General features: G+C 37.9%; 3 protein-coding genes across 5 annotated transcripts; 2 read left to right on the forward strand and 1 right to left on the reverse strand.

The window, feature by feature from the left end:
• Window positions 1-1,276: 1,276 nt before the first annotated feature.
• LOC126367399 (uncharacterized) lies at window positions 1,277-3,479 on the reverse strand. The gene is made up of 2 exons (XM_050010909.1): window positions 2,897-3,479; window positions 1,277-2,274 (listed from the first exon to the last, which is right to left on the reverse strand). Exons 1-2 carry the CDS (start codon window positions 3,081-3,083, stop codon window positions 2,090-2,092), a joined length of 372 nt encoding a protein of 123 aa, XP_049866866.1. The 5' UTR covers window positions 3,084-3,479; the 3' UTR covers window positions 1,277-2,089.
• Window positions 3,480-3,565: 86 nt separating this feature from the next.
• On the forward strand, window positions 3,566-26,828 carry LOC126367367 (23 kDa integral membrane protein-like). 3 transcript variants are annotated; one of them, XM_050010865.1, is made up of 6 exons: window positions 3,566-3,666; window positions 21,580-21,765; window positions 22,492-22,671; window positions 23,799-23,932; window positions 25,270-25,375; window positions 26,528-26,828. In XM_050010865.1, exons 1-6 carry the CDS (start codon window positions 3,664-3,666, stop codon window positions 26,609-26,611), a joined length of 693 nt encoding a protein of 230 aa, XP_049866822.1. In that variant the 5' UTR covers window positions 3,566-3,663; the 3' UTR covers window positions 26,612-26,828. The 3 variants fall into 3 exon arrangements, with proteins under 3 accessions (XP_049866822.1, XP_049866821.1, XP_049866823.1); XM_050010864.1 differs by lacking the exon at window positions 3,566-3,666 and adding an exon at window positions 20,106-20,197; XM_050010866.1 differs by lacking the exons at window positions 3,566-3,666; window positions 25,270-25,375 and adding an exon at window positions 20,106-20,197 and having other exon boundaries at window positions 26,528-26,598.
• LOC126367393 (uncharacterized) lies at window positions 8,322-14,202 on the forward strand. The gene is made up of 4 exons (XM_050010903.1): window positions 8,322-8,399; window positions 10,497-10,569; window positions 12,745-12,957; window positions 13,229-14,202. The coding sequence occupies exons 2-4, from the start codon at window positions 10,507-10,509 to the stop codon at window positions 13,481-13,483; spliced, it is 531 nt and encodes a 176-aa protein (XP_049866860.1). The 5' UTR covers window positions 8,322-8,399; window positions 10,497-10,506; the 3' UTR covers window positions 13,484-14,202.
• Window positions 26,829-27,668: the final 840 nt, after the last annotated feature.

Genomic DNA, 27,668 nt, shown 5'->3' on the forward strand with positions numbered 1-27,668 from the left:
TATATTCGTTCCGAAACAAGCGACGAATATTTAACCTATGCATGTTAGACCAATGGTAAAACGTTAATGTACATAAGTTGTGTCAAAAAACATCGCGGATTATTCTATGAAATACGTAACGTCGACGTGTAATGACGTTGCGCGTTAATGTGTCTGCGACTCGTAATCAACATACATACATAAACTCATGGCTATCTCTCACCGGGGTAAGCAGACTCGTAATCAAAGTGTGAAAAAATTATATCTAGTGGCGGTAAAGGTCTGAGATTTTGATCGTTGTGGCGCTATATCTTAGAGTCACCTTTACTATGGAAATGTAACGTTCTTGTACGTTTTTATTTATAACTGACATTTTATTTCGACGTGATACGAAAAAGTTCCAGATCACAGACTGCTTTTCGACGTCTACGTACGTTGCTTTTGTAAACGAGTACATTCGTTCACCGTTTTTGATTTTTTATTGGCAAAGCGGAAAAATATAAAAGTAAAGTACATTTATTCAATAAGCAATAAGTATAACACTATAAAATAAGTAACGCGTATTTACACACTGTACACAGATTATCTACCAGAATGGCTGGGTTCACGGAATAGAAGAAAGAAGTTGGAAGGGCCAATTGAGTGCGAAACGCGCGCCATACAAGTATGAGCAAATAGTTCATATTCCAACTTTGCACTCCACTCGTCCGCAAACCTTACGACACACGGAGTTCCACGATAGTTATTAAAAAGTCGTCTTGTGTATTATAACCTGCAGGGAAGAAATTCAAATATCGACTTTCATGCAAAGAGATCCATCCTTATCACAGGAAAGCTAAAAACCTTAGCACGGACGGATATATTTATTTAAAAAAAAATTTGTATGTTAGTATCTTACAAAATGTAGTGATAAAATTGCAGCCTATCGCATAAAATATACATTGCCGGTAAAGTGGTTATGGAATTTGAGAAGCAGTAGAGCTATCGTAGTTATCTGTTTGCAAGAGTAGTAGTAAAAGAGAGTGGGGTTGAGCCGGAGACGGCGGTTCTCATGCAAAATGCGCGCCTTTCCAACTTCTTTCTTCTACTCCGTGACTGGGTTACCCTATCTTTGGGTTTGGATGGCCTTCCTATTAACGCCAATTGTATATATACCATACAACAATTACTGTAAAAAAATGTAATAAAACCGTAGAAAACTTTGCTTTCTTATAAAGATTTCAAGAGTTCCACTCATCATAGGTCACTAAACGACATGAAGGCGTACTTAACTTGTATTCTGTAAGCTACTTTCTTGTGTTTTTTTGTATTACCTGCTTGTTCGAAGAATAGCCGAGTTTTGGAAGAAATGTAAGTACTTACAAAGTAAACTGTAAACTGAAATACTCATTTACGCGAATGATAATTCTGGTTAGTCAACGGGAAGTCAACAATGCCCTCGATTCCTGCAGACATCTCCTAATTTTACTTTAAGTTATACCTGTCATTTTCTTATCCGCCGAAAAGGAAAGGGACGGATGATTGACAGTTCTTAATTTTAGGAAGAATGAGTAAATTAATGAATAACCCGGGCGAATCAAAAAGGTATCTCGCTGGTATGCAAACCGTTTGACATGTGCTGTCAACTTAATTCTGTCAGAAATTTTATGCTTGTCGATTATCCGTCCCTTTCTTTTTCGGCGGATAAGAAAACGACAGATATAACTTAAAAATAAAATTAGATGGTGTTTACAGGAATTGGCACCATTACATCCCAAAGCATTTAATTGGAAGCGGAATTATGTTCCATAGGAATTCTCCCAAATGTCAGTGTCCACAGAAAGCTCGGTGAGGTGTTGTTACTTAGTTCATCTTGCAAAGGATGTATCTTTGACTACCCCAATTGGGATAAAGTCGTAAGCTTATGTTATGTGCCAATCCATCCCTTTAAAAGGTTCCCAAATATCAATAGGAAGTCCATCCTCAACCCATATTTCAAGGTGACTGAGGCCTAGAGTGGCGTTAGGCCTTGTATAAAGCGGCGATAGGCCTTGTATAGAGCGGCGTTAGGCCTTGTATAGAGCGGCGTTAGGCCTTGTATAGAGCGGCGTTAGGCCTCGTTTAGTGTGCCCTAGCCGGGTTGAACTTGTATATGTTGTGGCTGTGCGACGGCGGTTAGTTTTGGGGGCGCTGGCTCGCCTTGTAGCTGAGATAGGGCGCAACGGACAGCTGAGAGCGTCTCTGGAGTGCATTTGCGCCCCGTCGGCGCATGGGGGCGGTGAGGGCGCATCATCCGCTCCGCTGTTGCCGTGGCCTCTGTCAATGAGAAACAATACCATCAATAGGGTAGTTTCCAACTAGTGAAATCAGTCACTTTTTACTAAACGTCAAAACACGAAATGACTATGGAATTTGTATGAGAAAGCACACTGTAACCTCGTAGAAAAACGTGATAAAATGTCGGATTTTGTTTTTCTTGAAAACAGAGTGGGACGAAATCTGGCAAGATGGCGGGACGACTTGCAGAAGGTGGCTGGAAGCGCTTGGATACGTAAGGCTGACGATAGGGTTTTGTGGCGCGCCTTGGGAGAGGCCTATGTCCAGTAGTGGACTGAAATGGGCTGATGACGATGATGATGATGTATTCTTGAGCGGAGTAAACCATTATCATGATACTTACATACATAAACTCACGCCCCTAATCCCTAATGGGGTAGGCAGAGCCACAAGTAATCAAAGACAACTTGCAGTCATCAACCATTATGATAACTTAATCAAAATATTCTGATCATAATGTTAACGTTACACTCATTACCTAAATAATAAGTTCACAGGTAGACCCACTTTGCAATTCGAAGGTTGTTTGAAGCCAATTGCTTGAAACTATTTGTTTTCGCAGTCAAAGAAAATGTCAAGAAGTTAATATCACAGTACTAACGGTTAACACTGGGCCGTTCCCTCTCGCCGGTCGCGTCTCGCCTCTCACAGCAGCTGCAGAAGTAACAAGGGACTCCTGGCAAGCCACAACACAAAGCCCCCCATAGCCACTTGTTCAACGTATTGCTGGCCCGTGTCCATCCGTTGGGCTCATCCTGGCGACCAGCGAACATGAAATTCCAGTTCATTCCTCAAGCCCCGTCATATCTTGGTTTTGACGTTTACTTGACACGTATCGATGGTTTCGTTGGTCGCGTCGAAAAAGTATTTATGGTGTCTTTGTGTAAAGCGCCTGGTAAAGTTTTTATAGCAACGCAAGCGTATAAAGTGATTGCTCTGAAAGTTGTTTCAGGCGCGTAAGAAGATATTTTCCGCTAGCTGTAAATGATTAATTTAAACTGTGGTTGTTTTGTTTAGGTTAAAAATGACCGGCTAGGTATATACCTACTAATTAAGTATAGACTTAATTACTAATTACACGAGCGTTTCAAACCTTGTGCTTATCGGAATAAATTATGTCGTACGCCGCACGAATTGAAGAAAGTACTTACCACTTATAAGTACGTACTTAGAGTACCTGCTGAGGCGTGGCGTCTCTTGCGCAGGTTGCCTAACATTCATTCGCGCATGCGCAGTTCGGAAACCGGTCGTAGAGTACGCAAGCTCTCATTGAAGGCATTTCTTCCCGCGCTTTGAACATTATCAGAAGTATAATATTAGTTTGTGTTTGTGAAAAGTGCTTTAGTGACATTTTGGTGTTTTCAACACATGGTGAGTCATTTTAAAGGATTAAGGGAAAAAAATATTCGAAATTCTGCAAAATCTACGCGTTAAAGTCTTTATATTTACCATTACTGTTTTAGGTACCATAATTATTTTTTAATTGAAATTTGTTTATAAGTATTTTCTTGTTACTTTACGATTGAAAATTTTCTCTCTACGTTGTTTGTTGAAGAGAAATGTATTCTGTAGGTGCCTGCTATGGGTTGTTGCGGCTTTCGAAACGATGTGTAATGTTTGCTAAGTTGATAACCGAAATTTATTGTTTACGTACCTACTTTCTTAAGAAAATGAGTTGACATAGAAACTGTATTTTACTGCAAGTACTTTTGTTGCTTGTATAAGAGTCCATATGGCCGATGGGCTGCTAATTCATATATCGTGTGGGTTGTATGGTTACCAACCACATCAACCCTTGTATTAGGGTGTAACGACTACGTGATTACATCAGTAAAAACCTTATAATCGGGACCGAGAACTTCAGGTGCAAATTCTGAAACACTGATAATCTTCGTTTCGGACAATCGGGTGATCAGTCTGTCCTTCTTACCAAAGGTTTCTCTCTCTCTCTCTATTTAAGAGCTGCGCTCTTGTCGGTGGAGTAACCGCCATTCCTCTCTTCTTCCCGCCAAAACCTTCACCTCCCGATACGACACGACCTGCACCTTCTCTTTTATTTGTTTCATAAATGTTATCCTAGGTCTACCCCTTCCTCTCTTCCCTTAAATTTTTCCTTCTATAATGTTTGTGATAAATGAATCGTGTCGTATCAGGTGGCCAATCATATTTCCTCTCCGGTTCTCTATAGTCTTCAATATGGTTCTCTTTTCTTCAACTCTTTCCAGCACTTTTTCGTTTGACACCATTTCAGTCCAGCTTATACCCTCCATCCTTCGCCAACACCACATCTCAAATGCTTCCAACCTCTCTCTGTCTCTCTGTGTCATAGTCCACGTTTCACTTCCATGGAGTGCAATGCTCCCTCCCAAATATATGATTTAATAAACCGTTTCCTTATTTTTAATGATATGTTTTTGGTTTTCAAAATGTATTTTTTCCTGTTAAATGCTTGTTTGGCTATTAAAGTTTGGGGGTTAAAGTTAGGTATAACAAAGTGATATTTGTGATGTATCCCTACTGGACTTCGTACCTGAAACTTCCGGATCGTGAGCACAACGCTCAACCACTGGACCACGGAGGCGAGGTTCGCGCCCAACTGGGCACCCTCAGGCCTGTTGTCTTAAGTTTTGTACGGGATGAGAGCCCTCAGCGCTCTCCATTTGTCCAGCCTACGTTATCGTTAGCCTATAGCGTAGTATTATTCCTTATTCTATGCTATGGCCTATATGTACGGTCAGGAGTACTAATACTCGTATGTATATACACTTTGAAACCATGTCACATGAACTTTTTTGACAAATTGAACCGTAAGTCACATTAAATGTCAAATATGATAGTGTGAAAGGGTTCTAAAGTGGGTACATGATAGTGCTCATGACTGTACTTGGTAGTACCGAGACTACGGAGTAACAACTCGTTAGGTTTTATGACACATTGTTGTAAGAAGAAACGTATCAGTTTGCACTGACCTATGTGAAAGCAAATCGTTGTACTTAACTAAACATGGGAACGTTTTCAAAACTTTTAAAAACTGTAGGAAGTTGTCTGGTATACATTGTTTGAGATTTGTGTGGTTATAATTATCGTTAAAACCGGGTTATTACCGCGTTAAAATCGGGGATATGAGACTCCCGATATTTTGACGCTGTTGCAAGTGTCTTGATGTCATCCCACACACACATACACACGCACGAACGCATGCGCGCACATACGCACGCACGCATGTACGCACGTAGGTACACACGCACGCACGCATGCACGCACGTACGTACGCCTGCACGCACGCACGAACGCATGCACGCAGGTGAGTTGATATCGGGAGTCTCATATTCCTGATTTAACGCGTTCTGGATGGTCTAAAAATGATGGACTTGAGGCAATTCTTCTAAAAAAGCAATACTTATTGCAATTTGACATTTAAAGATACACTTACTATCTTCTATCGTATCGTGTACTCTCTTCTTCTATCGTGTGGGATGTGAGGTGGATTACCAACCTCATCAACCTTGGACCCTCTCTGTACTTACTTAAGAAAGTACCTGTATAATAATATATTCTTACATAAACAACAGCGACATATAGAAAGAATGCCGAACTGCATATTCCACTCATTGTCATAGGTACCTAAAGTAAACATTTCTAGGGTTTGCAGGTAACGAATGTTGCTATTTGAGGGACTTCAGAATTTAGATTGTAACATTGTATTCAATACAATTTTATTTTGAAGTTGGCTTTATTCATTTAAAAACTCTTTTTAAAAAAATGTACCTGGAGAGAGTTCTCGGCGCTCCTCATTTATCGTACAATAAGTCACATCAAAAAGTCTTTTGACTTCTGCCCGCCTCGATTTGGACTAATAGGCGTGTGGTATACGTATATAGTATATATCGTTGGCAAGTCGTGTCTGCCACACATAAAGCATATTTGTGTCAAGTTCAACAACCGTATATAAAACTAGAGTTACACTGCCGATGGCAAGGATAGGCAGTACTTTATGTACTTATGTATGTGTTAATGTATGATGGATGATTAGTTATATATAGGCCCCAATTCCTGCAGACACCTCCTAACTTTACTTTAAGTTATACCCGTCATTTTCTTATCCACTGAAAAGGAAAGAATGAATCATTTTAAAAATAATGAGTAACCCGGGCGAATAAAATAGGTATCTCGCTGGTATGCAATCCGGTTGACGTGCTCTCTACTTAACTCTGTCAGGTTATTGGCCGATGTAAAATGAGCGTAAGGCTCACGATCCGGGTTCGATTCCCGATGGGGACATTGTCGAAATCATTTTGTGAGACTGTCCTTTGTTTGGTAAGGACTTTTCAGGCTTGAATCACCTGATTGTCCGAAAAAGTAAGATGATTCCGTGCTTCGGAGGGCACGTTAAGCCGTTAGTCCCGGCTATTAGCCGTAAAAACACCTCCACCAACCCGCATTGGAGCAGCGTGGTGGAGTATGCTCCATACACCCTCCGGTTGATTGAGGGGAGGCCTGTGCCCAGCAGTGGGACGTATATAGGCTGTTTATGTATGTTGTATTTTAAGTAAGTAGGTCTGCTAGGTCTGTTAATAGTATAATTAATTATGTTTTATGTGAGTACACCATGTTTGTGTCAATTTATATTGCATTATTTACTTGTATACCCGTATTGCACCGTCCCCAACTCCTATATTTTAGCAAGTCCTTTCACCCTAAGGTTGTCTGGAAGAAATTGCTATTTAGCAATAAGACCGTCGATTGTGCTTTTCTTGTCACTTTTGTAATTGTTTTTAATGTTCTGTTCATAGTTTTATACACGCTCGAAAAATACACGCAGCTGTTTCCAAAATGTAAGCAGAAACTATGAAAGCTAATTGCTTCAAACCTGACATACTTTTCTTGCTTCCTTAACATTCATCAAAAGTTTCCACACGCACGCCGGTTCAGTGCGGATTGTAATACTTTTTAAAACCCCCATTTTCGAAAAATCATATTCTGATGTGTTTGTCGCGAAATAAAGTGAAGTGACGGAGTTATATCGCGAAGCCCTGTGCGGAAACTGTACTGTCATGCAATACTGACCCACCCACCCACTAATACTAATACCCACTTTAGGACTCTGTCGCACTATCATATTTGACATTTAGTGAGACTTACAGTTCAATTTGTAAAAAAGTTTTTGTGACATGGTTCCAACGTGTATACATATTAATGCTCGTGACCGTACCATGTGTGTAGTGAATAAATTCGTTTCTTCTTGGATTCAGTGAGTTTCCTTTCAAAAACGAAACCCACTTCTGACAAGACTCTTACCCGGTACAAAATATACATACATACATAATTTCACGCCTATTTCCCACCGGTAAGCCAGAGACTATGGAATTCTATTTGCTACGATCCTGACATACTTCTCTTGCTTCCTCCACATTCATCAATCGTTTCATATTCACACGCCGGTTCAGAGTTATGAACTGTCTAAGGACATCTGTAATTTTGGTCAATGTACGTCCCTCTAGGCTTTCCTCTGCCAGTCCTTCCACCAACTTTCGCTTTATATATTGCTTTCGTAATCCTATTATCCATCATCCGCTCTACGTGTCCAAACCAACTTAAGAAGAATAAGAATAAGAATAAAATAAATTCCCTTCCCTTCCCTTCCCTTCCCTTCTCAATCTTAGTCGTTATATCGTCTTTTACACCACATCTCTATCTTATCACACTGTTCCTCACTCTATCACTCAATTTAAGACCGCAGATGCTACGCAATGCCCTAATTTCTACGGCATTAATCCTACTTTCATGTTTCTTCTGCCATACCCAACATTCACTACTGTACAAAATGTACCTAGATGCAAATTCATCAAACAACTACGTACTATAGGGGCGATAACAGCGTAGACCCGATTTACCTATTATTGTACCTATAGGTACCAAGCTTGAAAACCGGTCTGTCCGTCCATTTCAATAAGACCTCAACTACCTCTCATTATGAACAGAATTCAGACTCAAGAGGAAAACTTTAAAGGGAAGTGAGAGGTCTGATTATGTTGGCCGTTTTGTTACCACATAAAGTGGCGGATCGTACTCATTTGGACCATTCGAGAGCAGAAGTTGCGAAGGTGAGTCGTGTTTCACACATTATCTTTTACGTCAAGGTTATCTTTAAAAAAACAATAACAAAAAGGCGATCTGATCTGCTTTTTTTTTGTAAACTGTGTTTTTGTGATTTGAATGAGTAATTTACTTTTATGCTTATAAATACATTTTAAGTTTATTTTTATTTAATATTTTAATATAATACGCAAAGGGCGACTGGTTTTGTGAAATGAACTACATTGCGCAATCATTTGTTTTCTTTTATATTTTTGATAATTAATTACATAAGCCATTTGTTCGAAACTTCCATTTAAAAAAACTGTTCTTATTTCAAATTAAGATGTTTCAATGCATAATAATATTATGGGTACGCATAAGTATCTATAATGTTGAATATTAAAAAAATATTTTCTATTATAATATCTTGCCAAATATTTTCGAGCCAGTTTAGTATGTGCATTTAATTTGTAAGTTAAAAAATACGTTATTTACTTCATTAATATTTTTATTTACATTACGAGTGTGTGTAGTATAAAGCAGTCATAAAGTAGTAATATTACCATCAAATTTTCTGCCACATGTTGTCAACAATCTCATGTAACACACGGTCGCCACTTTATATCCTCGTAAAGCCGAGGTTTCCAGACACAATAGTAAAACAATAGAGTTTGGATTTTAATAGGACTGTCGGCGTTACGTCTATATTATATATAGCTTAGGGGACATTTAAAAGTTTTGAAATAATGATCCTTTTGGGTCTTGATACTATGTATTTCTTAAATAATGTTTACAAAACGAGTATTCTCGGTAATTGACACTTTTTTATTTATTTAGCGTTGACGACATGGCCATTAGCTTTATCCGCTGTCAAAATTAATGTTGCTACGTGACACTGCGTAGTAAAAAAATAAAAAAATAAATAAGCCAGGGGCGTAACAAATTTCCTTTTAGTTTGTTTGATTTCAAATATATTATAGGTATTGCGGCATTTCTCCACGACCGTGTATTTATATCATGTGTGTTCCATTGGGGACCATGTCAGGCCTTTTTAGGTTCTGAGTGCATCCGGAGGTAGTAAAAGTTCTCTATTTACGTTTCTATTTATATTTCAACTGCATGCACAATTAAGTTTTTTCTTCATGTGAAACACACTTCATTAGTTATATCCAATGGGGGGGCTTAAATCAACAAGTCTGGTCCACCCTGGCCAGCAGCCCCGTATCTAGAGGGGAGCAACTGGGTTTTGTAATTTGCAGGGCTGAGGGGTGCCACTTTCAGGTCTCGCACCACCTAGGGCGGTGTGAGCGGTACGACCGCACAGGGCACCGCGCCTAAATAGGGGGGAATAGGGGCGAGGGGGCTTAAAGCAACAAGACTGGTCCACCCTGGCCAGCAGCCCCGTATCTAGAGGGGAGCAACTGGGTTTTGTATTTTGAGGGGCTGAGGGGTGCCACTTTCAGGTCTCGCACCACCTAAATATTTTGCTAGGGCCACTACTGATTATAACTTACAAATAATGAGTAGATAGATTTTCCTCCACTGCCACTGCCTCTTTTTCCCTCTTCTTCTTCTATCGTGTCGGTTGTGAGGTGAATTACCAACCTCATCAACCCTGGTGTCAGGGTTATTACTGAGCCGCCAAAGGCCCCTAGTATGGCTCTTGTAACGACTACTTACTTACATCAGTAAGTAGTAACCGGGACCAACGGCTTAACGTGCTTTCCGAAGCACGGATCATCTTACTTTTTAGATAATCAGGTGATCAGCCTGTAATGTGCTAACCAAACTAGGAATCACAAAGTGATTTTTGTGATATGTCCCCACCGGGATTCGAACCCGGGACCTCCGGATCGTGAGCCCAACGCTCAACCACTGGACCACGTTGGAGTCGACTGGACAACCACTGGACAACTGGAGGTCGTTTTCCCTACAAAAGTAGCATGGAGAATGCTACACCGACAAGAGCATGGCTCTTAAATTATTATTAAATAAATTATTAGATTTTCCTATGGAACACTTCGTAACAGCACTGCACCGGTGTGTGAAAATGTGGTATCTACGAGTACCTATATCATGTTATAGGTGGGTACTTAAATATATGATTATAATTTTGGTTCCAGAACTAGCAAGATGATGAAGCACCTCGTATTCATAGCCACGGCAGCCGTGTTTGTTTCGGCTCATCATGAAAACGTAAGTTCACTCATCCAATTTCTAAATGCTTCAAATTTTATTTCATTTCCATTTTATTTTTATCACACTAGATTCAATTATGAATTCGTAAAATTAAATACAAAAACGATCATATTTTTACACGCAGACTGCCGATAAGAATGAGATTTGTGGAGTCTCAGGGTTGTGATAAAACCCCACTTGCCTGAGGCCCTGCTCCCTTGTCGTCCCGGAGGACGTAAGCGGTTATTACATTCCCTATCCATCTGGTCCGTTTCGTCAAGAACACGGGTTTCCCGATCAGATCGTGTAGTCTAATAGCAAATCGGCGGGGCGTAACCATGGTAACCACGATCTCGAGCTGGTTGGTGGGCAGTAACCATGGTAACCGCGATTCCGAGTGTAATAGCGTCGATTTTCCCAATCTCGATCTTATTTTTCTTGCTTTCCCTCAGCAGCAAGCGCGGGTATTAAAATTATAATAATCTTCTAGTTACATAGTACCTACTTATTTCCACTAATTTGCAGTTCTTATATTCATAAAATATTAGAATATTTATAGACAATCCTACCGCGTAGATGTTTACAAGTGGATACTTTTGCAAGTATCAAACATTCCCACACAAATCGAATTTCACAAAACAGTGCGCTGTGTCATACTGTGATTGTAACTCATTGGTTTCACCATTGTTATCTGTCGATGTTTTCAAATTGTACGTATAATGTAGATAGTAAAATACTACACCTGTACCGGTGAGCAGTGGTCCCCTTTTGTCCAGTCAAGTAGTTAATGCCGTCTGAGGCAAATCTACAATAAGGCCTATAAAAAAAGAACATACATATTACAGAGTATTAGTGACATCGTAACGAAAAATTTGAGGGATGGTTCACATTCAGACCATGATTCTGAGTTGATATCAAGTAGAATTTTCCGTCGCAAAAGTATGGAACTGAATATAATTAAAAAAAAACACTAAAATTGGCATGAATTTTCCGACAGGAAAATCCACTTGATCTTAACTCAGAATCATGGTCTGAATCGTCCTTAGTATTCGTTACGATGTCACTAGCACCCTGTATACTTGTGAATCCTAATCCTAAAGTGGGAATCTTCCCGTTGTAAAAACTCTTTAATAGTAAGGACACTGGCTGCTTTACATTTTAAAATTGTTCTTTCTTGTACTCTGGTCTTACCTGCCTAATGGTTGGGTAATAAAGCTCTTTTTACAAAAGATATTATACAAATTAGACATGCCGAATCGACGAGAATGTACTTACTTATTAAGTGTAGCCTTTTTCTTGATCTAGTCACTAGACTAATTGCACTGATGCATTTGTTATTGCATTTGGTATTGTGTTGTTGCAGTAGAAAGCGTTAAAATGTAGGTATCAAATGTCAGATAACGACATTGTACTTTATATATTGTGATTTCATTATCAATGTCAACTTTAAGGTTAAGAACAGTAATTTAGATAAGTATTGAAAATGCATTTTATATAAATATCGTTCATTTCAATTGCAATTTCGTAATAACATTAAAATACAATTTATTGATAATACATTTTCTAATGCATATACATGCGTTAAGTTACATAAATAAGGAATAAGAGTGGACCCGAAATACTACCTTGTGGGACTACATATTCAGTTTGTACCTTGTATTCTAAAGAAAATATAAGTCACTTTACAATTTATACTTAGCCTAAGACGACTATCTGTTTCCTGTGTTTTAAATAGAAAATTATCTAAACAATAGATAATTATGTTCCAAAACTTCACGCCAGATGAAATCAAAAGCTTTAGGCAAATCGATAAATAATTGTTAGTAGAGTGAAGTATTCAACAGTGAACCCGTGGTACATACTGAACCACCGATCTTATTTTATAAAGCCTACGTTGCCAGATAAGGTTACTAACATAAAACGATACGTCTTTCACCGGCACTCTACCGCCCCGACCGTGGCAAGGTGCCGCTGAGAGTGCATCAGTGGCGGGCTGTTTGGTGATTTTTTATGAAAAAACGAAATAAAACCTGGGGACAAACTTTTTGATTAATCCGGTTATATGTACTTGTTATAATTCGTCAGTCATAGAGTTTTCTATTTTTCGTGTATCTAGTGTGTAATCAACTTGTATGTGGTGTCCTGTGTAAAATAAACAATTAGAATAAATAAAATATCCTGTATGTGTTACAGCTAGTGCCGATGCGAGCCATCGCCCGCATTGCGAGCCCTGCCGGCAATGAGATTCAGGGTAATGTGACCTTCACCCAGCTAGAAGATGGCAAAGTCCACGTAGAAGGGTCCCTCTATGGCCTCCCTAAAGGCCAATATGGCTTCCACGTGCATGAGAAAGGAGACATCACTGGAGGATGTCTCTCCACTGGCTCACATTTCAATCCTGAACATGTAAGTTTTGGTACTAGATAGATTGAATTGATCAGTACTTGTGCAATTAATGTATGCTATCTGGTAAATATATTGACCTAGATGGCCTAATAAGTATCAAGATGTTTCTTTATATATATTGCATCATTATGAAAATTGTGCAAATTAAAACCCTTTGCCACTTAAATTACAAATAGAATCCACTCCGTTGTCCGATATAAGCTTTTACCAATGCATTAATTTTTCCCTTCAATAAGACTACCTAACTCTAAACCAAACTTTTCAATTTTAGAAAGACCACGGCCACCCTAATGACGAGAACCGCCACGTCGGAGACTTAGGCAACGTTGACTTTGATGACAACAGGGCCTGTCACATTGACTTCACGGACAGCAAGATCAGCCTCATCGGGCCTCATGGCATCCTGGGCCGCGGCTTGGTACTCCACGAGAAGTCTGATGACTTCGGAAGGAGTAGCCATCCTGACTCGAGGAAGACGGGCAACGCTGGTGGCAGAGTCGCTTGCGGCGTCATCGGAATCTTGTAGGCATCTGGCGTCTTGATCAGCTCGAGCATTGTGACCATCGTTCGTTAGTTTTTGTCTATGATGACGAGTTTTTCGATTCGTTGAAAGTTGTTAATTTCAAAAATGTTTTTTCTCTACTATCCAAAGGGAACCGTACCTAGAACGATTGTCATTTTTTTTGAGTTTCGCTTTTTGATAACAATGTTTTACTTTTTTAATAGGACCTGTATGACTGCACAGGTCGATTCTCTTGTTATTTTTTTATCTCAATTGGCTTGATAAATATATTGATTGTTATCAGCCTGATATTTTGCGAATAGAAAATTCATTGTTTTAAATTCTATTCTATTCTTATCATTTAAATTTTAAGAAGGTAAAACAATGTTGCTCCTATAACTCTTTAGTAAAAGGTTTAGATATATTTTTTACATGAATTATTACATCGTACCTTCTTATATTGGTCTTTTATGTTTCATGGTTATGTCTCTCTGCGTTCCCATAGCATTACCTATAGATATTTCAATGTTGGTTTGAAATAAGATTACTTCACTGAAGATTGCGACATTTTTTTATTAAGAGTCCCCCATTCAATAACTTGTTGAACCGGTCTCCAATATGACTGATCTGTTTACATTTACGGACTGGTTATTTCAAAACCGATTTCTTAATGGGTCTCACTAACCCGCACCCAACTATCCATACACGTAGAATGTACTATATGAATAAATTATCCATAATAATGCTTGGTTTTCTTACCTTTTTTACAAGTAGGTTTTTAAAAGGTTGCAGATAATAATTGATATAATAATTTACGATGTTATCTTATATCCTTATGGGTCTAGTAGATAAGGAACACAATAATTTTAAAATTAAGGCAATTTTATATGTAGGAAATAAAAGAATGCATAATAATAAAAATAACTAAATGACTAGGTACTCAGTCATAAAACTATAAAACATTGTAATGAAACGTCTATTGAATGAAAGAAATCTCATAAACATAATGAAAGAATATGAAAAACTCGAAGATTGTGTTCAATAACATATATATAAAAGTAGAGGTACATGCATACATAAACTCACGCCCGTAATCCCTAATGGGGCAGAGCCACAAGTAATCAAAGACAACTTGCAGCCACTGTTGATACGATGTCGTCCATCATGTTAGAGGACACAATCCCTCTGTCGGTTTTTACGAAAGCCCGGGAAGACAGGCAGCTGAACGTTTTGTATATTTTTATTTGCTCCCAGAACTACATAGAAGCAACAAGAAATAAAAAGAGAAAGAGGTGGTAGGGGTACAGAACAGATATAGTACATAATAGTTAACACAGTTAAAAAAATATAATATGAACATATTATAGGTATTAGGAGTGAATATTAAGCAGAAATATATCCCAAAAACAAGCTAATTTAACTATCGACCATACCCAGTTAGTCTCTAGGCAGTTATTCATAAAGCAGCTCAGTATATATATTGAATATAACTCTAGTATGATGCCAAGGTTAGCAATAAATATGCCTATCACGACAGGAAGATTAATCTTCGAGTAATAAGCCTACATGCATAGAATAAGCAATAATACAAGACAGAAACTTGTTTATAACCAGGTACGATATAGATATAACACTAACTGCAAAATTTTCCTCTTATCCCTTTTCCTTACTCCTTTTTACAGAATATAATTGAATAGAAATTTAGATAGAAATAGTTTATTATAAAAAGATGCCAATAAAAGCAAACAGGTCAGACAGACAGTCGCTTCTGTAAAAAACAGAACCTGTCATATTCCCGGGATAATGCTAGGGAGATGATGATGACTAATAACCAAATCAATATTTTATATAAGTAAATAAATCAGAGGGTCTAAAAATTTCACATCGAACGTCAACAAGTCGTCGTCCATCTTTGGACTTCGTATCAACAGTGGCTGCAAGTTGTCTTTGATTACTTGTGGCTCTGCCCACCCCATTAGGGATTACGGGCGTGAGTTTATGTATGTATGTATGTATGTACGTCAACAAAATAATGTCGAGTAGCAATATTTACTTTTTAAATAGCTTTAATATGGCCTTTTTAATCCCCCCCTGTTCTCAAACCAGTCGGTGTCGATAGGGTCATCGACACCGACTAGGTTAGGTTATGTTATGGTTAGGTAACCATAACCTATCTCAACAATATAATCCGTAATCGTTACTTCTAATAAACATGAGGAAACATCATAAAAGTCACTGGTGATCAGGTTATTAGAGTAGATGAGCTAATGAGGAAAAATATGGCGTATCTTAGTCATTCGCACATAATGTCAAGTCGATCTATTGACTTGCCAGGCTACGTTCCCCAAAAGCAATATACTAGATGGCGTTGTACAGATTTAACGCGATAATTACCTATTTTCTCATTACTCGGGTATTTAAATAATTATTCAAAAATACAAGGTAATGGCAAAAAAGTATATATAAACATTGTTGCTTAATATTTGGATTACATTTTATGTATAGAATTACGTACTGTACTAACTTTATTTCTTCTCTTTAGTTTGATCAGAATAATAATGGGTAGAAGATATGTTGTACATACATACATAAACTCACGCCCGTAATCCCTAATGGGGTGGGCAGAGCCACAAGTAATCAAAGACAACTGGCAGCCACTGTAGATACGATGTCGTAAGCTGGATATGATGAACCTTATGGTGAATATGGTGATAAGGGATCAGCCTATCGCCCATAACATTAGTCCATCATGTTAGATGACACAATCCCTCTGTCGGTTTTTACGACATGCCCGGGAAGACAAGCAGCTGAACGTTTTCTATGTTTTTTATTTGCTCCCAGAACAGCATAGAAGCTAAGATATGTTGTGCCTGGTTGTAATAACAAGGGTCGTCATTTATACCTAAAAACAAAGACAAAAGATGCATAATATGTCCGCCGTTACCTATGAAATTAGAAAGTCAAACGAAGGCAATTTTTTACAGCGCCATCTTTCGCTTTTGTTGGGAACGTTGCCTGAAAAGTCCGTCGTTTACCTCCATCAATGGCTAGCCCTATTTTGTAGCCTAAGTATTTTAATTCCATAGTTTCATATACGTTCTCATAGTTCCATACTTCACCGACAGATGGCGCGGATTATTTTTCATTTTATTTTTATTTATTTAAGGAAAACATACAGCTTTTATAACACATTATAAATATAACACATATATGTAGTACAATAGCCAATCAAGTTTTCATCAAAGAATAATACCTGCTATTGGGTATTCAAAGAAAAGCAACTCACATAAGTAATTAGAGGAAAAAAAAAAACCGAAAATTTATGACAAGCGTATAGTGCTCTAACGTTTTACAATTTCTTCTTAAATTACTTATCTATTTTTTTATATTGTTTTTTCTACCTATTAAGTTTTTTTTTTATTTTATTTTTTTCTTCTTTTGATAAAGGAAGCAAATTTCTAAAAGTTAAGGTGGAAAATGTCTACATCGTTAAATTTAGAATAAATAGGTACTTATTTCTGATTATTTATTGTGGGTAATTATTTTGCCTTTCTTGCAGGGATCCCGTCTATGGCAATTGGAGTAACAGCGCTGCCATCACCACATCAAAGTTCGCTATCAATTTGCTACCAATAATTCTGATTGTATTGTTCAATAAGAACACATAAAGTATTTTTTGTTTTATGTACTTTTATAGTTATAAGTTGAATGTTAATAATATTATGTACTTACTTGCATTTCTAAGATATGACCGAGCTTATTTTTTTGTATTAGAAGTTTATAAACAGTGATTAAAGTATTGATCTGAATTATACGATGTTATTGACCATATAATATTGGCTCCGATTCCTGCAGACACCTCCTAATTTTACTTTAAGTTATACCTGATATTTTCTTATCCGTCGAAAAAGAAAGGGACGGATGATTGACAGCTCTTAATTTTAGGAAGAATGAGTAAATGAATGAATAACCCGGGCAAATCAAAAAGGTATCTCGCTGCTCAAAAAGGTCGCTGCTAAACTTAATTCTGTCGGGTTATTAGCCAATGCAAAAAAATATAGGGTTGTTTCAGATTTGTGCTTAAAATTGACTATAAATTTTATGCTTGTCGAGTACTCGTCCCTTTCCTTTTCGGCGGATAAGAAAATGACAGATATAACTTAAAATAAAATTAGATGGTATTTACAGGAATTAGCACCATTACTAAGTTAAAAAGTACTTAATTAAAGTTATATTGTTCAAAACCTTTTAAATAAAAAGTTGTAATACATTGTAACTGGTTGTTTCTATGACTTAATACCCACGGAGTAGAAGAGAGAAATTGCAAAACGAGAACCTATTGTTCATGTAGTTTAGTAGAGGAGAATGATATATTTTCTACTAGCTTTTGCCCGCGACTTCGTCCACGTGGCGTGTTATATAAGAGAGAGATCTTTGTGTGCATATCAAATTTCAAGCATCTAACTTATGCAGTTTAGATTTTTTCATACAATTTTTTTCCCAATAACTCCCATTTTTCAAAATACAGCCAAAAATAAACTTTATATTTACTAAGGTATGCATGCATGCTAGATTGAATCAATTAATTGAATTGATTTTTTTTTAATTGATTGTTCATTGGTTTTAATTTTAATACACACTTCCTCTCTTCCCTTCAACGTTGCTGTGCCCCACAGGGTCCATGTTTTAGTTCCTATGCCTATGTAACACCCCATTGTACTACATGGAATGCAATAAATAATTTAATTGAATTGAATTTAAAACATCTATCTTACGCGGTTTCGATTTTTTCATACAAATGTTTTTTTCCCGCTAACTCCCGTTTCCGTGGGAATTTTGCAATATCCTGTTGCAACTAAGCTTTAAGTTAACTAAGGTACCTGCATGCCAAATTTCAAGCGTCTAACTTAAGCGGTTTAGATTTTTCATACAAAAGGATTTTCCCGCTAATTTCCGTTCCCGTGGGAATTCCGGGAATTCCTTTCTTAGTGCACCTCTACGGTACCTAAGCTATGTCTCTTCCAAATTTCAAATGCCTACGTTTAGCCGTTCAGGCTATGCGTTGATATGTCAGTCACTGAGTCAGTCAGTTTCTCCTTTTATTTAGATTTGATTTTTTCATACAAATGTTTTTTCCCGCTAACTACCGTTCCCGTGGGAATTTTGTAATATCCTGTTGCAACTAAGCTTTAAGTTTACTAAAGTACCTGCATGCCAAATTTCAAACGTCTAACTTGAGTGGTTTAGATTTTTCATACAAAAGGATTTTCCCGCTAATTCCCGTTCCCGTGAGAATTTTGGGAATCCTTTCTTAGTGCACCTCTACGGTACCTATGGTACCTGCATGCCAAATTTCAAACGTCTAACTTGAGTGGTTTAGATTTTTCATACAAAAGGATTTTCCCGCTAATTCCCGTTCCCGTGGGAATTTCGGGAATTCCTTTCTTAGTACACCTCTACGGTATCTAAGGTACCTGCATGACAAATTTCAAACATCTAACTTGAATGGTTTAGATTTTTCATACAAAAGGATTTTCCGCTAATTCCCGTTCCCGTGGGAATTTCGGGAATTCCTTTCTTAGTACACCTCTACGGTATCTAAGGTACCTGCATGCCAAATTTCAAACGTCTAACTTGAGTGGTTTAGATTTTTCATACAAAAGGATTTTCCCGCTAATTCCCGTTCCCGTAGGAATTTCGGGAATTCCTTTCTTAGTGCACCTCTACGGTATCTAAGGTACCTACCTGCATGCCAAATTTCAAACGTCTAACTTGAGTGGTTTAGATTTTTCATACAAAAGGATTTCCCTTCACTACTCTGCTCCTATTGATTGTAGCGTGATGAAAAGTATACTATAACCTGTCCAGGAGTGTGAAGAATAATTGTACCAAGTTTCATTAAAATCCGTCCAGTAGTTTTTGTTTCTATAAGGAACATACAGACAGACAGACAGACAGACAAAAATTTTACTGATTGCATTTTTGGCATCAGTATCGATCACTTATCACCGCCTGATAGTTATTTTGAAAAAATATTTAATGTACAGAATTGACCTCTCTACAGATTTATTATAAGTATAGATAAATATACAATTCTGCTGTCATTTTAAACTATGTCCTTTATGTGCGGTTGCAATGAAGGAAAACATGCATTTTCGGAGGTATACGACCTAATCTGTATTGGGCTGATTCATAAGAGAGAGATGTAGTGAAATAGGCGACATAGTGACTAAGATTGAGAAGGGAATGTTAAGTTGGTGTGAACACGTAGAGCTGATGAAGGATAATAGGATTACGAAAAGAGTATATGTATAGCTAAGGTTGGTGGCCTTTAGAAAAGGTTATAGTTAGTATGAACTACTCTGAATGCCGATTCAGCACATTGATGACAACGATTGATGAATGTGGAGGAAGTAAGAGAAGTATTTCAGGATCGAAGCGAATGGAATTCCATATTATCTGCTTACCCCTAAGTGTTTTGAATTTGAATTTAATGAGGCATGAGAACTAAGTATTTGCATCACAGCTGGACGAGGATTGATTGTTTCATTCCGATGAATCATTCATTCATACACCTGCTGATTCCCAGCATTTCTTCATAGCAAATGGTACTGTAGCCCAGTTGTTATTCGTGCCTTGACCTTATACGACTACTTGTGGAAAATGAGGGTGAACATCTTGGAAGTCATCAGAGGATGCGCCAGTGGACTGTTGCTGATACTCAACTCATTATGTATCGTAAGTAGTAATTGATTATTTCTTTAAGTCAATATCAAATGAGGACTTGCCAGGCTACGTTGTCCAAAAACAAATATAAATGGAGGTACTTAATTTATTTTATTTTATTAAAAAGGTACGGTCACGAGCATTAATACGTATACACTTTGGTACCATGTCACATTAACTTTTTTGACAAATTGAACTGTAAGTCTCAGTAAATGTCAAATATGTTAGTGCGACAGAGTCCTAAAGTGGGTAAATTATATTGCTCATGACTGTACACAGACAGATTGTAAACAATATACACATGACAACTCGAAACGGCCTCCGTGAACCAGTGGTTGAGCGTTGTGCTCATGATCCGGAGGTCCCGGGTTCGAATTACGGTGGGGACAAATCACAAAAATCACTTTGTGATCCCTAGTTTGGTTAGGACATTACAGGCTGATCATCTGACTGTCCAAAAAGTAAAAAGATCCGTGCTTCGGAAGGCACGTTAAGCCGTTGGTCCCGGTTATTATTTACTGATGTAAGTAATATATATCATGAGTCATGTCAGGGCTTATGGCGGCTCAGTAATAACCCTAGTGTCAGGGTTGATGGGGTTGGTAATTCACCTCACAATCCACACGATAGAAGAAGAAGATAACTTGAAACAGGTTTAGAACTAGTCTGCAATCCAAAAAAAAATACTGTACACAGCATGACAAAATAGTAAAAAGGACAGAAACTAAGGATAAAAAAAATCTTCGATTAACCTTCTAATTTCATGGCTTTAATAACAGAAAATCTTTGTTTTTGGGTATTAATTATGAGCCTTTTTTATTACACACAGGCACAACACATCTTCTATCATTATATTCCAAGAAATTAGAAGGTTAAACGAAGACGAATCTGTACAGCGCCATCTATAGTATTTTTGGGGAACCTAGCCTAGAAATTCCTTCATTCATCTAAAAAGCAATGTTGCAATTTGACATTTGCGCAGATAAAAGTAACATAATATCAAACAACGAAATAAAATCAAAAGCGGTCAAGTGCGAGTCGAACTCGCGCACGAAGGGTTCCGTACCATTGACTAAGTAAATAACAGTTGATGAGTACACAAAGCCTACTTGTTGCCATGACGTCAGCAGGGCTAACCTCGAAATGATAGCTGTCTTTTTGAGCATACCGTCTTCCTATACCATGATTATAATTATATTATTGTCTATTTCTAGGGTCCCGTACCCACAGGGGAAAAATAGGACCCTATTACTAAGACTTGGCTGTCTGTCTGTCCGTTCGTCTGTTACCAGGCTGTATCTCAAGAATTGCAATAGCAATTATGTATTTCTGTTGCTGCTATAACAACAAAAACAATTATTACACAATTATAATTACACAAACTCCAATTCCAGCTTCTAGCAATCATCACATTCGCAGCAGCTGTGGTGGACATTCGTATCATGAAGCATGGGGAGGTGCAAGAAACTGGAACCTTGGCAGGCAACATCGCCGTCATAGTAGTCAGTCTGCTACTCATTGCTGTCGCTCTACTGGGCTGCATTGGAGTCGTTAAGGAGAAACCCAAACTCTTGTATGTGGTAAGTAAAGAGAAAATTACATAAATAGCCTATAAACGTCCCACTGCTGGGCACAGGCGTACCCTCAATCAACCGGAGGGGGTATGGAGCATACTCCACCACGCTTCTCCACTGCGGGTTGGTCGAGGTGTTTTTACGGCTAATAGCCGGGACCAACAGCTTAACGTGCCCTCTAAAGCACGGAATCATCTTACTTTTTCGGACAATCAGGTGATTCAAGCCTGTAAAGTCCTTACCAAACAAAGGACAGTTTTAAATAAAAATAAATAAATAAAAATAAAAAATCGTTTATTAACTCCACAACATAATAGTAATAAGTTACATTTTGACTTATTTTACATATGTTTGTGGAGGCTGGAGCGTAAACTAGGTTACCCTGTAATATAGGCTCCAGGCCACCACCTCCAGAATAAATATGGATTATGGATACTAGGGAGTATGTTTCTGCATAGAATAATTATGTTTAGCAAACTGAGCAATAAACGCGAAAAGAAAGAAAAAAGAATATTAATAAAAAAAAATCTGAGTTTAAGTAAAATAGACTATAAAGTAAGTGTGAGTAAGTGTGTGTATGTTTGTGTGTATATATGTGTGTGTTACAAAGTGATTTCGACAATGTCCGCATCGGGAATCGAACCCGGACCTCCAGATCGTGAGCCTAACGCTCTAGCCACTAGACCACGGAGGCTGTTATACTATAATAACGAAATTTATTACTTATTTCAGTATGCAGGGTTCCTGATGATCATAGTAGTACTCTCAGTTATGTCGGGAATCTTCGTGGCAGTCCAGCGCTGCGGTCTGCAGCTCGACATCAGGGACTGGATGAGGGAAGACTTCTTCATGAATGTCACTGGTGAAGAACTTATAGAGCATAACAAAAAATGGGACAAGATACAAATCAATGTAAGTGGTCTGTTTTAAATACTCCCAGGTTTTGGCACTGTTAACGTGGTTTATTGTTTTGAAGGCAGTTATAGTACTAATATCATTAAGTAGTAACCAGGACCAACGGCTTAGCGTGCCTTCCGACGCACGGATCATCTTACTTCTGGACAATCAGGTGTTCAGCCTGCAATGTCCTAACGAAACTAGGGATCACATAGAGATTTTTGTGATTTGTCCCACTGGGATTCGAACTTGGGACTTCCGGCTCGTGAGCACAATGCTCTACCACTGGACCACAGATAATAAATTTAAAATTGAAAAAGTACGCTATCAGCAGACCAGCTCAGTGGTTTCAGAAGACATTAGTGTTTGATCCCACATATGCTTGCAAGCAAACTGAGCGTGTAATATTAGTATAATACGTAATTTAATTTTAGACGTTCAAAAAGATTCTTTTTTTTTATTTATTTTTTAAGTCAAGTGACATTCTCTATTTGAATTAAATCTAGCTGTGCAAGGCATAAGACGATAATAATTATCGTCTTATAATAATTATTGTCTTATAATAATTGACTGCCTCTGTCCTATTTTTCCCTAAAAAGTAGCATGGCGAATGCTACACCGACAAGAGCGTGGCTCTTAAATTATTGATGACTGCATACAAAAGTAACTTTTTGATAATTAGTCGATCATACTAAGGTGTTTTAGCTTTCTTGTGATAAGGAGGGATTGTAGTATGAACTATTTGCACATACTTGTATGGCGCGCGTTACGGGCTCACTTGACCCTTCCAAGCTCTTTCTCTTATTCCGTGATTCTTACAACTGGTTAGAGATTTGTCCGAAGAACTATGTCGAGAGAAGAAGCGGGACGAAGTTACCCGATAGAGCTGTTAAACGCACGCAAGGAAGGTAAAGATCAACTCCGTCGGCGGGGTCTGTATCGTAGAGAGAGGGTGTTCCACTGTTACTGTTGCGTCTGCAGTCGATGTTCAGTATCATTTCACATTGTTATCCGAATCATTTTACCACCTTTTTGTATTTTATGTGTTCTCGCAAATAAATTGATTTGATTTGATTTTTTGATTTTGATTTCATTTACTTGTAAAGTTTCTTTAATTGGATCGATTTCTATGAAAATTTCAGTATGAATGTTGCGGACTCAACGGTCCTGAGGACTACAAAGCGATGCATCAAGATATCAGCATGGCATGCTGTCCACGAGCCCACCGCGCCCAGTCGGAGCATGCGAAACAAATGTTGTACAAAGCTTGTCTCAAGTAAGTACAGTAACTGCTTCTGTGCGGGTGAAACCCGTGTACGAGGTTTTTGTATGGAGTGTCCGAGGTGTGCTTTAGTATTTAATGATCATAACTGCCTTAAGCCGCAAAGGAGTAAGGGTAGCTGGTGCAGACTGTGCGGTACTGAAAAGCATCGGCGTCCGAAGGACGTAATATGCGATCTCGACTACCCGATTACTCTAGCCATAGAGGCGGCCAATCAGCTCGCGACACCAAACACTTCAGAACCACGATACCGACCCCGCCGGCGTGATCGTCGATTTCCCTCATTCTTATCGCTATCGACCCGCTAGGGTCGATTAATTCTTTCAAATATTCTTTCTCTCAGACGACGCTCTGAGACGAGGTTCGCGCCCAACTGGGCACCCTCAGGCCTGTTGTCTTAAATTTTGTACCGGATGAGAGCTCTCAGCGCTCCCCATTTGCCGGCTAAGTAGTTAATGCCATCTGCGGCAAATGTACAATAAGTCACGTCAAAAAAAAAACTTCTGTGCAGGACTGGAAGCAAAAAAAAAGCACAGAACTCGTTTAGCTGCCTGGACGTCTATGTGGATTGTACTTTTAATCTTTCCACCATCGGAAGACAGAGTGGAGGGAGCGATTCCATCCATATGTGGTATAAATTCCTCTTTGAGTAGCAACATAATTCTATACCATAGGTATATGATCCAATTATCAAGCAACCATTATTTTTATGTATGCCTTTGCCATTAGATTGAATAACTATGTACCCGAGCAATGATGAAATAGATACTTTATTATCATGTTAAATCTAATACAGCGCCATCTATATTGTGTTTAGGGATGTATCTCTCCTTCCGAGAAACTGTGAAAGGCATACTTACAATACAAGAAATAAACATAAAATTGCTATTCAAAATTCTAGATTAAGTAAATTAAATTCATCTTTTTTGGGGTTATGTATACGTTTTTACAATAAAATACCAGATAATATTTTAAATTTGTCAGAAAATAAATTTAAAGCTCATGTGAAGCTTACTTTATGTAAAAAAGCTTATTATAAGATTAATGACTACCTAAATGATAAAAATGTCTGGTATTGAATGTGTTCCTCTAGTTATTAAATAACTTGTAATGTATATCCTCATTGGTTTTTAAAAGATGTGTTGCTGTTGCAGTTTCTTGTCATTTCTTCTCCTCAGCCATAACACCTTGCGAAATGACGTAAATTCAAAAATGTTACATTGACCTTCAACAAGTTTATCCATGATAATTATGTTGAATAAATGATTCTGATTTCTGATTTCTGGGAAAGTAGCCTGAAAAGTCCCTTATAAATACATTGATTGTTCTAGTGGAGAGAACCACTTCTATAGAGGTTGTGAGGAAGTAGTTATTGACTACGTGCAATCTGATGCTGATTGGTTGCTGGGGATGGCTGTCATCAGCTTCTGGTTCGAGGTAATACCAATAAAAGATACTTCAATCACTTTGTGAGACTGTCCTTTGTTTGGTAAGGACATTGCAGGTTTGAATCACCTGATTGGCCAAAAAAGTATGATGATTCCTTCGGAGGGCACGTTAAGCCATTGGTCTCAGCTATTAGCCGTAAAAATACGCTTCCACTAACTCGCAGTGGAGCAGCATGGTGGAATATGCTCCATACCCCCTCCGGTTGAAAGAGAGGAGGCCTGTGCCAAGCAGTGGGACGTATATTACATAAAAGATGAACTATACACCCTACTGTTACTTTCAAAACTCTTACTTCTTTTTTTCGTGTGGACCTCACCAACCCTGGTGTCTTAAGTTTAAATGTTGTACCGGGTGAGAGCTCAGCGCTCCCCATTAGTCGGGCCAAATAGTTAATGCCATCTGCGGCAAATCTGCAACACGTCCCGTCAAAAAAGGGGTCCGAGGCCTATGTCTTGTTTTTCGACATTATATACATTATTTTATGTTAACATCGTAACGAAAACTTTGAGGGATGATTCTGAGTTGATATCAGATGGATGTTCCGTCGCAAAAGTATGGAACGGAAAATAATTAAAAAAACACTAAAAATTTCATGTATTTTCCGATAATTAAATCCACTTGATATAACACAGAATCATGGTGTGAATCATCCCCCTCAGTTTTCGTTACGATATCATTAAAATCCTGTACTTATATTTAACATTTTTGTTAAGTATTTTCAAAAAAATATGAACAGTACACTTCAAGACAATAAAACACTTTACAATACTTTAAAACTTGTTGCTTCTGATTTGAGTTTCATGTACCTACTGTTGTTGGTTTCCCACAGCGCTTCTCCAGTAGATTGAGGGGAGGTCTGTGCCCAGCAGTGGGACATTATTATGTAATCGAATTGTTGCATCTGTATCACGATTTTAATTTTGTAGTTTTATAATTGGTAATGTAAATATGGGTTCCTAATTGTGTGGTATCTGGTGGGATTATTTTTGCATTTACTTATATCAAAACTTGACGTAAACTTATTTGAACCTTTTCAGCTTAATGTTTCATATTGTATATTTCCTCCCCTAGTGTAGTGGCTAGGTATACCGTCGGAGCAGATTGTCTATCAATTATATTATTAATGCTTATCGATTTCAGGCCGCTTGTATGGTGCTAGCCGTTTCTGTTGCCAATCACTTGAAGAACCGGGTCACTGTTTACCAAGACACAGTTAAGTATTAGGATATTCATCATCACTTATTTAAGAGCCACGCTCTTGTCGGTGTAACATTCTCCATGCCACTTTTTAGGGATTAGGATATTTTTTTCTTTAAATTTCTGTTCTAATGTTAACGGTCGTAATTTCATTCTAGTCTATGTTAGTTTTTTAATAACTTTTCCAGCTTTGGTCATTTTGTATTCTATTATCTCTAGTTGTTAGTTTTCTATCAATGTCAATTCTAAGCAAGTCAATTTAGGTTTTATGAAGTGTGTATTTTCTTTAACATGCAATTTCTTTTTCGAATCGTTCATCACTCATGTTAATTAATAGTTGTTAGGAATTTAATTATCTTGTAAGCTTAACTAACATTTTCATTATAAGCACGATTCTTTGTTTTAATTACTTTCCTTCTCAAAATATATAATTGATTTAATCCTTTTTCTTGTTTCATTTTGTAGACTTGTTTAAAACACCAGGTGGTGTTTTCATAAAGTTTTTCTTGTTTCATTTTGTAGACTTGTTTAAAACACCACCTATCTACCTAAGGTACCTATAATTGTAGATCTTATTCAAGGGTAGTAGTTTAAAGTGGAGTTTAATTGACTTGTTAATTATGAAAGTTTGAAAATGAGAGTCATTAACATTCACAAGGACTCAGATTATTTCTCCAAAACTTCTATATGTATTGGCCCTACAATAAAGAACATACATCAAACATCTGTTACCACCATCTGTTACAAATCATGGCGTGGTTGGTACTCCACCTCCCAACCCACACGATAGAAGAGAAGACAAATCATCAAAACCGGCTAAGGAAATGTTACCACCATATGGGCTGTCACCTGTGGCTGTCCCCGTAATAATCGTTCCTCATATCAATCTTAGGAGTTTAATAGCATGTGTCAGCAATTTGCTTCTGGCGTCTTGTGCCACTGCTCGCTCTGATAGAGATGATGTGATTGAAGTAGCAATTCCCCAGAAAGCAGAAGCAATACAATACATAATTCATATCAAATTATGTCTACTAGCGATGCGATGGGTCGATATACCGTAGTCAATTAATTGCAATGTCTGTGA

The sequence above is a fragment of the Pectinophora gossypiella genome, chromosome 6 (genome assembly GCF_024362695.1).
Source record: "Pectinophora gossypiella chromosome 6, ilPecGoss1.1, whole genome shotgun sequence".
Taxonomy (NCBI): domain Eukaryota; kingdom Metazoa; phylum Arthropoda; class Insecta; order Lepidoptera; family Gelechiidae; genus Pectinophora; species Pectinophora gossypiella.

Bases quoted from the DNA above. Each gene is read 5' to 3' on its own strand.
- LOC126367393 (XM_050010903.1), top strand. From the start codon at position 10,507: ATGATGAAGCACCTCGTATTCATAGCCACGGCAGCCGTGTTTGTTTCG. The intron at 10,570-12,744 runs GTAAGTTCACTC...TATGTGTTACAG, and splicing joins TTTCGGCTCATCATGAAAAC to CTAGTGCCGATGCGAGCCAT. The intron at 12,958-13,228 runs GTAAGTTTTGGT...TTTCAATTTTAG, and splicing joins CACATTTCAATCCTGAACAT to AAAGACCACGGCCACCCTAA.
- LOC126367367 (XM_050010864.1), top strand. From the start codon at position 20,123: ATGAGGGTGAACATCTTGGAAGTCATCAGAGGATGCGCCAGTGGACTG. The intron at 20,198-21,579 runs GTAAGTAGTAAT...CTCCAATTCCAG, and splicing joins TACTCAACTCATTATGTATC to CTTCTAGCAATCATCACATT. The intron at 25,376-26,527 runs GTAATACCAATA...TATCGATTTCAG, and splicing joins TCATCAGCTTCTGGTTCGAG to GCCGCTTGTATGGTGCTAGC.
- LOC126367399 (XM_050010909.1), bottom strand. From the start codon at position 3,083: ATGAACTGGAATTTCATGTTCGCTGGTCGCCAGGATGAGCCCAACGGA. The intron at 2,275-2,896 runs GTTAGTACTGTG...TCTCATTGACAG, and splicing joins GGAACGGCCCAGTGTTAACC to AGGCCACGGCAACAGCGGAG.